At 58.5% G+C, this 14,726-nt stretch overlaps 1 protein-coding gene across 1 annotated transcript in view; it reads left to right on the plus strand.

Moving 5' to 3' along the window:
* HMCN2 (hemicentin 2) overlaps positions 1-14,726 on the plus strand; it is a 147,466-nt gene that overhangs the window by 42,358 nt on the left and 90,382 nt on the right. Inside the window, 8 exon segments of the mRNA XM_023242853.2 lie at positions 111-252; positions 741-868; positions 1,559-1,672; positions 3,832-3,981; positions 11,004-11,180; positions 11,615-11,710; positions 12,012-12,139; positions 14,269-14,413. Coding sequence (XP_023098621.2) covers positions 111-252; positions 741-868; positions 1,559-1,672; positions 3,832-3,981; positions 11,004-11,180; positions 11,615-11,710; positions 12,012-12,139; positions 14,269-14,413 — 1,080 coding nt within the window.

Below are 14,726 nucleotides of genomic sequence, written 5' to 3' on the forward strand. Positions count from 1 at the left end.
TGCTTCCTACGTCTGGCCCATCTGTGACTTCGGGGATGGAGTGGAGGCACCTGGGACAGCACGGCTGCCCAGACAGACTCTTGACCACCTGTCCACTCTTTGAACTGCAGAGGCTCCCCAGGTCAGCATCCACACCCGGTCCCAGCACTTCTCCCAGGGTGTGGAGGTGAGAATTCGCTGCTCAGCTTTGGGGTACCCCACACCCCACATCTCCTGGAGCCGTGAGGGTCATGCTCTGCAAGAGGACAGCAGGTAAGGGCCCCAGGACGAGGGACTCTGGGACTAGAGGTCCCAGGGGACCTCTCTGGGCCCCCATCTTCTTCCCTCAAAATGGGGTTGGGAAGAGAGGGTAGCATGTGCCCTGCCTTCTTCCTGGGATCATTTGAGACTCGGCAGCGAGATCGCTTTGAAAACATAACGATGCCTCAGTATGAGCCCGGGGGTCAAGAGCCGTAGTTCCAGAATCCACCAGACCTGTGCTCGAGTCCTGCCTCTGCCATTCAGGCTGTGTGACCTTGGGCGAGTCGGTTTGCCTCTCTGAGCCTCACGAATGAAAAAGGACAATCTATGTAAAGTGCTGGGCGCACCGCCAGGCACAGAGCAAGCAGTCAGTAGGAAATGGCGGTCGCTAGTGATGGGGTCAATTCGTTTGTTATCGAGGATGACTCAGGTAGTCTTTGTGTGACCCCACCTAATCAGCCCCCTCCCGCTGAACATGTTATTTTATGGCGTGACTCCAGAATCCGTGTGGATGCCCAGGGAACGCTGATCATTCAGGGAGTGGCCCCAGAGGATGCTGGGAATTACAGCTGCCGGGCCGCTAATGAGGTTGGCACAGACGAGGAGACGGTCACCCTCTATTATACAGGTATCTGGGCCTCTCCCCCTCTCTCCCTCCCTCCTTCCCGTCCATAGATACTCACCGAGCTGGGGATACAGCAGTGAACGCATGCTCCCTGCCCAGGTGGAACTTATATTCTGGTGGGGAGGCACAAAAGAAGCATGCGGGCAGCTAACGGTACTCGCGGGGGCTCACAGCGCAGGGTGATAGGCAGGTGGGGCGAGGGGGAAATGGCTGTTACACACGGGACCGGCCAAGGCCTCGGTGAGGAGGTGATGCTCACCAGAGAAGGGGATAGGAGCAGTGTTCCCAGCCCGGGGACCGGGTGAGGCAAAGGCCCTGAGGTCGGCATGAGTCTGGGGTGCTCAAGGGGCTGCGAGAAGGCTGGTGTGGAGTGAATTGAGGGCGACTTTAGGGAGGGCTGGGCAGCCCACCTAGGGCATTTCAGGACCTTGTAGGGTTTCCACTTTGATGGCAAGTTCAATAAGAAACGATGCGTGTTGAGGGGTGGGGTGGCTCCAGGTGGGACTGGCTTTGATTTGAGATCCTGGATCAGAAACCTTTCTGGGGTGACGGATGGTGGGGGATGGGGAGGAGGCAGGGAGGCCAGGTCCTTCTCTCTCCTCGCTGCAACCCCCCCCCAAACTGTGAAAAGCCGCCCTGTCGCCCTAGGGGGTCTGTGGGTTGGTCCCAAGTTCCCCATCTGCTCCCACACAGATCCGCCCTCAGTCTCTGCCATAAATGCCGTGGTGCTGGCTGCTGTCGGGGAGGAGGCCGTGCTGGTGTGTGAGGTGTCTGGGGTGCCCCCACCCCGGGTCGTCTGGTATCGAGGTACGAGAGGGGTCTGTGGAACTGTCCCGCGGGGGCCCCGGAGGATCAGCTTTCCAGAACAGTCAGGGGGGCACCCCCTACCCCCACCCAGCCCAGCATCCGCACGGCTCAGTGGTCAGCAACAGGATTTAGAGTAGATTCATTGGGGCGCCTGGGTGGCTCAGTCGATTCAGCGTCCTGCTTCGGCTCAGGTCATGATCTCACGGTTCATGGGTTCGAGCCCCTCATCGGGCTCTGTGCTGACAGCTTGGAGCCCGGAGCCTGCTTCGGATTCTGGGTCTCCCTGTCTCTCTCTTTCTCTCTGTCCCTCCCCCGGCTTGCTCTCTCTCTCTCTCTCTCTCTCTCTCTCTCTCTCAAAAATAAAACATAAAAAAACAAAACAAAACACGAAAGTGGACTCAGGTTTGAATTCTGGCTCCCTGGGTGAAAAAGGGGCAGGTGACTTGGCATCTCAGAGCCTGCTTCCTTATCTGGAAAATGGGGGGAAATCAGACAGGTTGGTTGTGCAAGGATTCAGTGTATAGTGTTTAGGGTCAGCGTGGCACCCGGGCTGGGCTCGGTGTCCTTAGATGGTGACAGTGATTCAGTTACCCGAGAAATGGGGAGCCGTAGGACCAGGGTTTTCTGAGGCTCTTTTGAGTTAATGGGCACGGAGGGTCTTCCTGGTGCCGGACGCTGGGCTAGAGTTTGGCCAACAGGGGCGTTCTTGAGCCTTCAGCAGGGGCCGCCGGCCTGGGGCTGCTGCCTCAGTCTTGCCAGGAGCAGAACACTAGCTCCTTCTCAAGGGTCAGCCTCTCAGTCATATTGCCCTCTTCTACCTGGACGCACCTGAGGTGTTAGCTCAGAGTCCTGGCAGGCAGAAGTAGCTTCGAACTTGAACTTGTCCAAGGCCACCCCTGGTGGGTGCCAGGGGTGTCGGGACTCCTCATTCAGTGCTCGCGTCTCATGTTCTGGCCGAGAGCCCGGCCAGCCCTTTTTAGAAGGGCATCTCTTGATGGAATATTATTCAGCCTTAAGAAGAAGTGGAATTCCAGTTGTACGACAACGTAAATATAGTTAACGCCGTAGAACTGCGCTCTTGGAAATGGCGAAGGTGGTGAATTTTGTTGTTCCTTAAAAAACGTTTTTAAGTTTATTGTTAAGAAAGAGAGAGCAAGAGCGTGGGGGAGGGGCAGAGAGAGAAGGAGAGAGAGAACATCCCAAGCAGGCTCTGCACTGTCAGCACAGAGCCCGACGCGGGGCCCGAACTCAGGAACCGTGAGATCATGACCTGATCCGAAATCAAGAGTCGGACGCTTAACTGACTGAGCCACCCAGGCGCCCCCAATTTTGTTGTGTTTTTTTTTTTTTTGCCACAAGTAAAACTCTTTTTCATTTGAAGAAATGAAAAACGGGGTGGGGGGATGGGGAGTCACTGTTTACTGAGGGCAGAGTTTCGGTTTGGGACGACGAGAAAGTTCGAGAAAGTTCTGGAGACAGATACACAATAATGTGAACGTACTTAACGCCACTGAATCGGATACTCTGAACGCTGGAGATGGTGCAGTTGTTTGTTTTATGTGCATTTTACCGCAGTGAAAATAAAAAATGAAAATAGAATTTAGAAAGTAGGGCAGAATCAGGGGAGCTGTCAGGAGCCTGGGTGCAGACAACAGTCAGGAGAAACGAGGGAGGCCTCGGGGTGGGTTTCGGGAAGCCTGCCCGGGATAAGGCCTCAGAGAGGCAGCCGTGGGTGGGGTGTGCTCATCCCAGGGCGACTCTGGGCGCCCCCAGAGCTGACCCAGACCTCAGTCGGTCTGGACCTGGGGTGGAGGGTGGGGACCCAGCAGGGAGACCCAGGCAAGGAGTTTGTTGGTGCTCAGCCCATTGAATGCAGGGGGACAGGCTGGGCCTCTACAGAGGTCAACAGAGGAGCTCAGGGAAGCCCCCCCCCCCACAGGGCTGGAGGCTTTTTTCAACTTAAAAAATTTGCCTTTAATGGTTGTAACGTACAAATAACAAACTTGACATCTTAACCCTTGCTAGGGGTGCGGTTCGGTGGTTGTAATTACACGCGTGTCGTTGTATGCCCATCACCAACATCCACTCCCAGAACTCTGTTGATCTTAGAAAACTGAGATTCTGTCCCCATTAGATATGCTCTCCCATCTTTGGTCCAGGGGGTCTTGAAATGATTCTGGGCCCCGAGGGCTCCAGCTCTGGGACGCTGCGGATCCCGGCAACTCGGGAGAGGGATGCTGGCGTCTACACCTGCCGAGCTGTCAACGAGATGGGCGATGCCTCTGCAGAAATCCGGCTGGAGGTTGGATGTGAGTATTGCAGCTGGCCCCCACCTGCCCCTCCCCCTTTGCTGTGCCTCTGAGCAGGGAGGAGGGAACTCTACTGTGTAGAACGCCAGTGTGGAATTAGGATCACGTGGATCCGGAGCACGTGGGACTGAGGACGCAGTGCCTCTCATTGTGTAACAAATTGGCCCCAAACTTCATGGCTTAAACAGTAAGCATTTATTATCTTGTCGTTCTGGAGGGTCAGGATTTGGGAGTGGCTTGGCTGGTGGCCGTGGCTCAGGGTCTCTCGTGGGCTTGCCGTTAATGCTTCAGCTGGGGCTGCTTCATCTGAAGGCTTGACCGGGGTGGGAGAACCCAGTCTGAATTCACTCATGCGGCTGTTGGCAGGAGGCCTCAGTTCGTTCTCCATGTGGGCTTGTCTAGAAGGCTTCTCCTGACATGGATTCTCATGAGTGAGGTAGCTTGGGGGGGGGGAGAGAGAGAGAAAGAGAGAGAGAGGGAGAGAGAGAGAAAGGGAGGGAGGGAATCCAACCAGGAAGCTACAGTCTTTTTTTTTTTTAGTTTTTTTTCAACGTTTATTTATTTTTGGGACAGAGAAAGACAGAGCATGAACGGGCGAGGGGCAGAGAGAGAGGGAGACACAGAATCGGAAACAGGCTCCAGGCTCTGAGCCATCAGCCCAGAGCCCGACGCGGGGCTCGAACTCACGGACCGCGAGATCGTGACCTGGCTGAAGTCGGACGCTTAACCGACTGCGCCACCCAGGCGCCCCAGGAAGCTGCAGTCTTTAAAACATTTTTTAAGTGTTTTATTTATTATAATTATTTTTGAGTGTATTTATTTTGAAAGCACTTGCAAGCAGGGGAGGGGCAAAGAGAGAGGGAGAGAGAGAGAGAGAATCCCAAGCAGGTTCCGCACTGTCGGTGCAGAGCCCGATGTGGAGCTCAGACTCATGAAACTGTGAGATCGTGACCTGAGCCAAAGTCAAGAGTCAGTCGCTTAACCGACTGAGTCGCCCAGGCGCCCTGAAGACTTTATAACCAGCCACAGTCGTGGAAGTGACATAGAGTCACTTCTACTGTATTCTGTTGGTCACACCGACCAACCCTTGTGCGCGGTGGGTGGGAGGGGCTGCTCAAGTGTGCAGATACCGGGAGGCAGGGGTCACTGGGACCATCTTGGAGGCTGCCTGCCACAGAGACAGTGTGGGTCAAGTTCGGGCGTTGTCATTCCTGAGACCTGAGGTCCCGTCTCGTCTCTGTCACTTGCCACCTATGTGCTTTGGTCAAGTCATTGACCCTCAGTTTCCCCCTCTGTAAAACGGGGCTGACCATGCCATGAGGGTTGCTGTGAGCGTCCAAGTGAAATCAGACATACAAAGCTTAGCACAGAATCTGGCCCATCTTGAGTGCTTGATAAACAGATGCCTGATTATCGCCTTTTTACAGATGGGGAGTCTGTATTCTCCTGTGGCTGGTGCATGGCCTTGGCTGTGACTGCCGTGATGTCTCAGTTCCAGGCCTGGACCCTGAGTCCTGGGGATTGCTAGAAGTCGTGGGCACCGCTCCTTGGCATGCTGAGCCGGGATGGACTGGGCTTTGAGGGGTTCGCTGTGGCCACGGTGGGAAAGCCAGGTGCTAGGAATTCTGGGGAAGCACAGAGAATCGGGGATGTGCTTGTCTAGGGTGGGTGGGATGCCCAAGGGTCTCTCCAAGGATGGTGGGGGGCTCTGGGGGGAGAGTAAGCCCTGTGAGTAGGAGGTTCTGGCCCTGAGGAGGACAGTCTCATCCCAGGGTTGGATCCTCCCAGGCTTAGGGCACTCTTGGCCTTCATTTGTTTGTTCCATCATTCATTCCTATAGCATATGGTCACCAGGTGGCCGGGCCCTGTGCTGGGGACACAATGGCAGGCGAGACTCGGGCCCTTGGTGTCAAGGTCCCAGATGTCAGACAGACAATACACCAAACTTTTGCAGGTGGTATCCACGGGGAGCTGTTGGTGCCCACAGAAGGGGTCCAACGGATGGTGGGGGCTGGGAAGGCTTCTTGGAGGAGGTGGTGTCTGAGATGAACGCAGAAGCAATCAGTCAGGTGGTGAGCTGGGGAACAGTGTTCCAGGTAAAGGGAACAGCATGTGCAGATCTCCCCACGGCAAGAGAAGCGAGCCAGGGAGTGAGACAGAGCAGGGGGTGAGGGGTGCCCGGGAATCTGCTACCCGCTGTGGGGTCACCGCCAGCCCCAGGCTCCGGGATGCTGTGTGAGTGAGAGATAAGAAAGGCCTGGGGCCTGGTGGGTTCTGATCAATGCCACTGTCATTGTTAACAGTCAGTAGGTTCCGGGGGAGCAGAGAGGGCGCTCCAGGCAGGGCTGCCCTTGGCATTGTTTACAAGAGTCATCCTTTGTTTCCTGTCTGATTTCTTTGCAGCACTGCCTTAATTCCTTCGTCCCCTTCCTCCACCTGTCAGACACAGGCCTTAGGGCCATGTCAAGGAGGAGACAGCTGGCATCCCAGAGGCAGGCTTCTCGGCCACAGGGCCACTGGTGGCCTTCGGCCTTTAGGTCAGGGAAGGGGTGGACGGTGACCCAGCGCCTGTGTGTCTGGGGAGAGCTGGCCTAGCAGCAGCGGGGGGGAAATCGAATTTCCTGCCCATCTGGATGGCAGCTGCGGTCCAGCCTTCCTAACCAGGCTGGCAGAGCCTTCCAGGGCCGGGAACGGCTGGGCACAGTGCCCACCTGCTGCTGTTGAGCTGGGAACTCTCTTCCTGGTGGCGTTTGGGAAGGAGGGAGGCGAGTGCCGGTGTCAGTGGACCCGCCTGCAAGGCACCTGTGCGTCACCTCTGGACGCGAAAGACTGGAGTCCGAGGTCCGTGTGCAGGCTCCCGTTTGGTCAAGTTATTGACCTCCCTGCGCCCTCCTTTCCCCATCTGTGAAAAGGAGATGATAATCACAGAGCCTTGCCCGTAGGGTCCTTGAGAGATTTGATGAGACAGTGTGCTACGCTCCGGGCTCGAATGGAATAAATACTCAACACGCTTGCCCACGGGGGCCCGGTGAGGCGGCGTGGTTCGTCACACGGCTGGTGAGCGGGGCCCCGCAGCAGGCCATGCCCGCCCCAAGTTCACTGCCCTTTCTGCTCCCTGACAACAGCCGCTCTGAGCCGTCACCTGCGCCTGCTGGATTCTCATTCAGGATGAGAGGACACTCCTTCCCCTTTCTGTTCCCGGCCCGTGGTCTCCAGGCAGATGAGCAGGGGCGGGGGAGAGCAGGTACTTTGGGGGGTGCAGAGGGCCCGTGTCCAGCCCGGGAGAGCAGGACAGAAGCGGCGCTGGGATCCGGGGCAGGAGTGGCCAGGGTTCCGGGCGGCTGTCCCGTCAGGCACGGCGGGCACGGACCCGGGGTCTGCGATGCCTCCGGCGACCCAGGATAAGGCTCTGATTTTCATTTCTTTTAAAACGGGAGGGAGGGGCGCCTGGGTGGCGCAGTCGGTTAAGCGTCCGACTTCAGCCAGCTCACGATCTCGCGGTCCGGGAGTTCGAGCCCCGCGTCGGGCTCGGGGCTGATGGCTCGGAGCCTGGAGCCTGTTTCCGACTCTGTGTCTCCCTCTCTCTCTGCCCCTCCCCCGTTCATGCTCTGTCTCTCTCTGTCCCAAAAATAAATAAACGTTGAAAAAAAAAAATAAAATGGGAGGGAAGCAAATGGGTACCAACAAAGAGATCAGAAGGAATCCAGGCTGGATAGTGTGTGCCTTTATGTCAATGTGGTCATAAAATATAACTGTTGATATTTTTCCACGAGAGGAAGAGGCCCGTGAGAGTCCTCCTGCGGCCCTGGCTGGTGGCGCTGCGGCTCCGGGCCCAGTTGCAAGACCCTGCCCGGGAGGGGGCTGTGGAGCCCATCCCCCCCAGCCACAGACGCCCCGGCATTCCCTCTGAACGGAGGGCAGGGCCCGAGGCCGGCCTCTCCTGTTGCCCACCTTGCCCTGCTGTGTAGCCATTGGACCTAAGACCCTCTGCCTGCTCATGGCCAAAGTCAAGACAGACTGGAGCTCTCCTTCCTGAGCTGGCTCACCCCCACCAGCCCTGCTGCAGGGCTCCGAGCCACGGGAACTGGGGCGGGGGGATGGCACAGGGGACGGGGGTGGGGGGAACCCGCTGGGTCTGTGCACAATGATAAAGAGCCCTGGAACTTTAAGGTATTGGAACCAGAATAAAAATAGTTACCTCCTTCTGCATGGGGAAACTGAGGCCCCAAGTGGTGAAGGGGTTCATCCACGATGCCCACTGGGGCAGAGGCAGTACAAGGGCCCAGTGCAGGCTTTGGGCCTTTAGGCCGGTGCCCCCTGCCCTGGTGGCCGAGTAGGAGGAAGGGAAGTCATCACCTCTGCCGTGGTCACTTTGCTGTTAGAATCCATGGGGACCTTTCCCCCCGAAAACCTGCTGGAGGTGGGGAGTGGCCCTGCCGGGCCGAGTTAACCAAACCCCTCAGCCCTTCTGCAGAGGAGGGAAAGCAGGGAGAAGGGGGAGGTGGCCCTCAGGGTGGCTAGACCCTTTCCCCCCAACCCAGGCTGCTGGCTGGCACCCTTCAGTGGGGCTGTCCTCTCTTCCTGGGTATTCTAGGTTCCCCACCCGGCACTGCGCCCCCACAAACACACGCTGCGTCTCCAGGGAGCCTCGTGGGGCTGCAGTGCCTAATGGTCTCTGGGCATTTGCAGCTCCTGCCCCGAAGCCCGCCTGAGGCCAAGGCAGAAGGGGCCATCCCTCTGGCAGTCGGGGGAGCCAGTTTACGGTCCCTCCGTGGGTTACCGCGGGGGTCACCTGGGAGTCTGTGGGGAGGGGGCCTGGAAGCAGAGGTGGCTGAGCCTCTGGTGAGGCCCTGGGAAGAGCACTGGGTTGGGAGCCCAGCCCCCACCGACATGCTGCAGGACCCAGGGCCGGCCCTGCCCCTGCTCCGGGCCTCAGTTTCCCATCTGCAGAGGAGGTGACCAAAGGACCTTCAGCCCGGGCGTACGAGGATTCTGGGGTCCTGCCTTATTTGGGGGCTCCAGTGAGGAACGGGGTGAGGGGGGTGTGGCTGTGCCCGAGGCTGAGTCAGAGTTTTTCCGGGCAGGATCTGAGTCGGGATTTGGCTGCTTTGGGATTCACCCCAAAGAAAGGACAGAAGAGACGGGTGCGGCTCTGGCCGGAGCAAGCGGCCAAGTTGCTCCCGAGGACCCAGGGGGACGCAGGGGTGCGGTGGGTGAGAGCCTGGGCCTCAGCCGCAGCCAGACCTAAACTCCGATCCCGCCTCTTCCATCGGCTTGGACCTGTGCCCTTTGCCAGTTTCCTTCATCTCCCTGACCCTCAGCGTCCTCATCTGTAAAGTAGGGTTGTGATGGCATCCACCTCAGGAGCTTATTGGGGCCGTTGATGAAACTGGTGTTTCTAAAAGCACCGTCACCGTGCCTGTCACTTCGTAGGTGCTCCAGATGCTACGCTCTGTCCATATCATTTGCTGACGATCGTAAGTCGGTTGTCCCTTTCCAGGGGGAAGTTCAGGTCTGGGAGGAGAATGGGGACGAGTGTGTGTTTTGTAATGTGCCAGAGTCGGGAGACCAAGCTGGGCTGTTTGGGGACTAAGGAGGGAGGGGTCAAGAAGCAGGTGCGGCTGGGCGGGGCCGGCGAAGGCAGGTTCTGGGAGCGCCTGTCCCGGAGCTGAGGCTCACCTCTGCCCAGGGGCCAGGGCTCTGCTGGACCAGTGACCCTGTCTGAGGCGAGCCCGGAGCAGAGGCTTTCTGGGATTCTGGCCAGGACCCAACGAGAAAGAGAGGCGTGCGGGTGGCGTCTGAGGTTGGGTCCAAGACCGTTGGGTCCTCCTTGCAGTAATTTTCCAACTTGTGTTTATATCTCCTTGGAACTTCCCTAATCCCTGGGCCAGGAGGGAAATTTGATGTCATGATTTCGGTGGAAGTGGGGGCGATTTCTGGAGGGAGGCGGACAGAACAAAGAGGTGGAGGGGTTTCCATGGTGCTGGATGCTACAGGCTAAAAAAAGAAAAGAAAAAAAAGAAAAAAAAAAAGGCTTCCTGGTCATGGGTCTGGGGACGGGGACCGGAGGACAGTGCCCGTTAGCTGCGGGGCACGGGGCCTGGACCCATCTGGAGTTGGACTCACTTCTGGCCTACGGAAGGGCAGAAAGGATCACGAGTTTCTGTTTGGGGAAATCACTTATTTTCTCCTGATGATAAACGTCAGACAACGCTTAGAAAAAAGTTTAGCAGAAACACTACAAGCTATTAACAGTGGTGGCCCTGGGTAAGGGCATGAGCTTGGGGGCGTGGGGAGCAAAAGATTGGGGGGGGAAGTAGATTCTTGCGTATTGTTGGAGTTTTGTTTGACCCAGGTGAGTCCTCGTCGAGGACTGTTGCCCTGGGGTCATGATTAATGCTGAAGTATAAAGTCACCTGATTAATAATAAGCATGTTTTCATTTTGGGGTGGAGTTTCATATACTCATTACAAAAATTTTGGCAAACAGAGATGTGGAGAAGAGAGTCAAGGTGGCCCGTAATCTCCCCACAGAGTGGGCTCTTTGGGGGTCGGGAAATGGTTGCCCAAGTTCAGGTGCAAGAGGTCCAGGGGGAGGGCGAGGGAGGGGAGGGTCACCAAGGCGCGGGGGCTCCTGTGGCTGGAACTTGATTTGCAGCCCCTCAGAGGTGGGCTTCCCAGGAGGTGTCGCCTCAGGAGCAGGCCAGTTGCCCCCACCCCCCTGCACGGCCAGGCACAGCGGGGCTCCCGTGACCCCGTGCAGGGGCGTGAGGCGCGGCGGTAGCTTCCTCCTGCCAAAGGCCACTCCCTCTGCCTCATCCCTAACCCCTCTTCAGGGCCGGATCCTTCCAAGCTCAGGTTGGCCCTAGAGCCCTGGAGATGAGTCAGCCCCAGGTTCACGAGGGCGAGGCCGGGAGAAAGGGAACCTCCCAGCCAGGGGAGGGGGGCAGGCGGGGGGATCAGTCCTCTGGGGGCACGTGGGGTTCAGCCACCGGGCATGGCTGACCGGTCACCTCCCCGCAGATGCGCCCCAGCTGATGGAGCTGCCCCGGGATGTCACTGTGGAGCTGGGGAGGAGTGCCCTCCTGGCGTGCCGGGCCGTGGGCCGCCCGCCCCCGCGCGTCACCTGGCGCCGTGGAGATGGCCAGCCGCTGGGGCCCAGGACGGGGCAGCCTGATTCGGGAGTGCTGTTCTTTGAAAGTAAGAGACAGGGGCCGGGGGAGGATGGGCGGGGGAGACAGGATGGCTTCTGACACGCCAAGTGCCTCCCCAGGCCGGGTGGCTCGGAGCAGAACGTTGATGCCTGGCATTGGCCATGGGTGAGGCCGACGCGGGCTCGTGTCCTGGCTGGCTGCCTCTGACCGAGTCGCCCCGCTGCTCTGAGCCCCCCACAGCCATGACAACGACAAAACCTACCGCCTGGGTTTAATAACGGGCCGGCCTGAGGGCTTGTCGCGCGGGTCGGATCCCGGACACTGGGTTGACCACGAATGCCCTCCCAAGGCCTGGCTGCCTCCCCCCAGCCCTCCTCCCTCACCCCTGCAGGGCCGGGCTGTGCCGTGGGCTGCCTGCACCTGGGGGGCCGGAGCGGTGGCGGGTCCCGGCAGTCAGGCCGGCCTCTTTCCGTCCCTCAGGTGTGGTCCCCGAAGACCAGGCCCTGTATGTCTGTGAAGCTCAAAATGTGTTCGGGAAGGTCCGGGCAGAGGCCCGGCTCGTCGTGACCGGACACGGTTCGCTGGTGGATCTGGGGGGGTGGGAGGGTTTGGTGGGGAGGCCGGGCACCCCCAGGGAGGCCCCCTCACTATGGCGGCCCATCCTTTGGGACGGGTGTGGCCGTGCCAGGCTCTCCAAGAGCAGATCTGGATCCCTGCTTCCTGGGCAACGTGCCCCGGGAAGTGTGCCCCTTGACCGTTGAGGATCCCCTATCCACTGGTTCCGTGGGGAGGAGCGGGGGGCAGTGGGGTCTCTCTGTCCCCGCAACGGCCACCCGCAGGAATCTAGTGTGACCCATACCGTCTCCCCTCCCCACAGCCCCACCGCAGATCGCGAGCAGCGCCTCCACTGTCCGGGTGCTGGAGAGGCAGCCGGTGTCCCTGCCCTGCATCATCCTGGCGGGGAGGCCCCTCCCGGAGCGACGCTGGCTCAAGGCCGGGCTGCCGGTGAGCGAGCTGTCTGGGTGCAGGCACCCGCAGTGGTGCCTGGGGGCGGAGGGGACTGTCACGTTCCTCCCTCTGCCTCCGCTTTGCTATTTGCTTGGTTTGGAACGTGCTCTTCCTTGCTCCCTCTCTTGCCTGCCTCTTTCCACAAACTTCTCTGGTAAATGTGCTGATAGCATCCGTCACCCTCCCAAGTCCTGCCAAGGTTTCTGTGGCTGCTGGTCCCCCCCACCCCCCACCCCCGAGAGCCGCAGGAGAATCTTACGCTCCATTAGTGCTGAGGCTGGGGGGCAGGAATTTAGGGGGCACAGAGACAATGCTTTCTGCCCCCCATTCTTTTTTTTTTAATTTTTTTTAACGTTTATTTATTTTTGAGACAGAGAGAGACAGAGCATGAACGGGGGAGGGTCAGAGAGAGAGGGAGACACAGAATCGGAAGCAGGCTCCAGGCTCTGAGCCGTCAGCCCAGAGCCCGACGCGGGGCTCGAACTCACGGACCGTGAGATCATGACCTGAGCCGAAGTCGGCCGCTTAACCGACTGAGCCACCCAGGTGCCCCAATCTGCCCCCCATTCTGACAGGATGTGCAGTTCAACATCCGCCCTGACTACGTAGCTGGGCACGTGGTAACTGCTTTATCCACTCATACGGATTCGGTTTTCTTTATTTATTTTTTTTTTTCTATTTCTCCTCTCGTGGCCACTCCTTTTCTTTTTAACAGTTTTTAAAAAAAAATTTTTTTACATGTTTATTTATTTTTGAGAGAGAGAGAGAGAGAGAGATAGAGTGCAAGCAGAGGAGGAATGGAGAGGGAGACACAGAATCCGAAGCAGCTCCAGGCTCTGAGCTGTCAGCACAGAGCCCGACGCGGGGCTCGAACTCAGGAACAGCAAGATCATGACCTGAGCTGAAGTCAGATGCTTAGCCCACTGAGCCACCCAGGCGCCCCTGGCCACTCCTTCTTTACCCCTCCCCTTTCCTCAATTCCTGGGCCCTGTCCTCAGACCTATTGGGGACCTTGTGCCCTTGAGGGAGCCTTCCTGAGTAGAATCTGATGCTTGGGTTGCAGAAAGAGGGCCCTGGGCCTTGTCGATGCCAGGCCAGCGAGCGGCTGGAGATGTGAGGTCTATTTCAGCTCTGTGGCCACACCGGAAGGGCGCGTGCCCATAGGGCTGCCCAGTGCCACAAACAGAAACCCCCTCAAGCTTGCTCGGCCCAAGGGGGCCTGGTACCAAGAGGGCACAGGGGCAGCTCCTGGAGCCGAGTCCTATGTGTGCAGCCAGGCTCACGGGACAGGGACAAGGATGCCGAAAGTGGGCTGAGGCCTGGTGGTGGAAAGGTTTTTTTTTTTTTTTTTAATTTTTTTTTCAACGTTTATTTATTTTTGGGACAGAGAGAGATAGAGCATGAACGGGGGAGGGGCAGAGAGAGAGGGAGACACAGAATCGGAAACAGGCTCCAGGCTCTGAGCCATCAGCCCAGAGCCTGACGCGGGGCTCGAACTCACGGACCGTGAGATCGTGACCTGGCTGAAGTCGGACGCTTAACCGACTGCACCACCCAGGCGCCCCATGGTTTTAAAAGGACCCCTCACCAAAGAAAGACTGGTTAGACATCTTTATGAAGGCCGCCCTGGGCGCCCTTCTGGACCAGCACTCCCTGGTCCCCATGGGGACAGATCTGGGCAGCCACCAGGAGCCACTGTCTCTGCTTCTCTCCCTGGGACCACGTCTGATGTGGCCACACCTCTGTTCTGCTCCTGTGGCTCTGTTCTCTCCCTGCAGGAATTTGTCCCTACTCTCTGTCCCTACCTTGGAGCCCCGGCCCCTACTCAGTAAAGGCTCTGGCCGCAGCCCTGTACTCTTGGGAGAGGCTCCCCCCGGCCCACTGGTCCGGCTGGTCGTGGGAGAGTGGGGTCCGAGGTGTGCCCGGGGTCAAGGTCCCCTAGCCCCGAGGGTCTGCGGGGGTGGAGGAGTCTCAGGGAAGGGGAGAGAGTTCTCCAAACCCCTGACCTCTCGGTCCAGCTTGCTCCCCACTGGCCTGGTGGGCAGTGTGGTTTCCAGAGCATTCTCTCTCTCAGCGGGCGCCGCGTGGGGCTGCGGTTCAAGCTGGGGCTTCCTCACCCTCCCCAGCTCCCACCTGGCAGCCGACATTCGGTCCGAGCAGATGGCAGCCTCCACCTGGACCGGGCACTGCAGGAGGACGCGGGGAGGTACAGCTGTGTGCTCACCAACACGGCTGGCTCTCAGCACAGGGATGTGGAGTTGGTTGTCCAGGGTGAGTCCTGGGGTGCGGGGTAGGGGTGAGGGATGTGATGGGGTGGGGAGGATGCATGAGGAGAACTTGATCTGCAACACCTGTGTTTAAAAAATCGGGGCGCCTGGGTGGCTCAGTCGGTTGAGTGTCTGACTTTGGCCCACGATCTCATGGTTCGTGGGTTCGAGTCCCGCATCGGGCTCTGTGCTGACAGCTCGGAGCCTGGAGCCCGCTTCGGATTCTGTGTCTCCCTCTCGCTCTCTGCCCCTCCCCCACTCCGTCTCTCCATCTCCCCACAATAAACAAACATTTAAAAAAGTTATTAAAAAAAATG

Source organism: Felis catus, chromosome D4 (assembly GCF_018350175.1).
Source record: "Felis catus isolate Fca126 chromosome D4, F.catus_Fca126_mat1.0, whole genome shotgun sequence".
NCBI lineage: Eukaryota > Metazoa > Chordata > Mammalia > Carnivora > Felidae > Felis > Felis catus.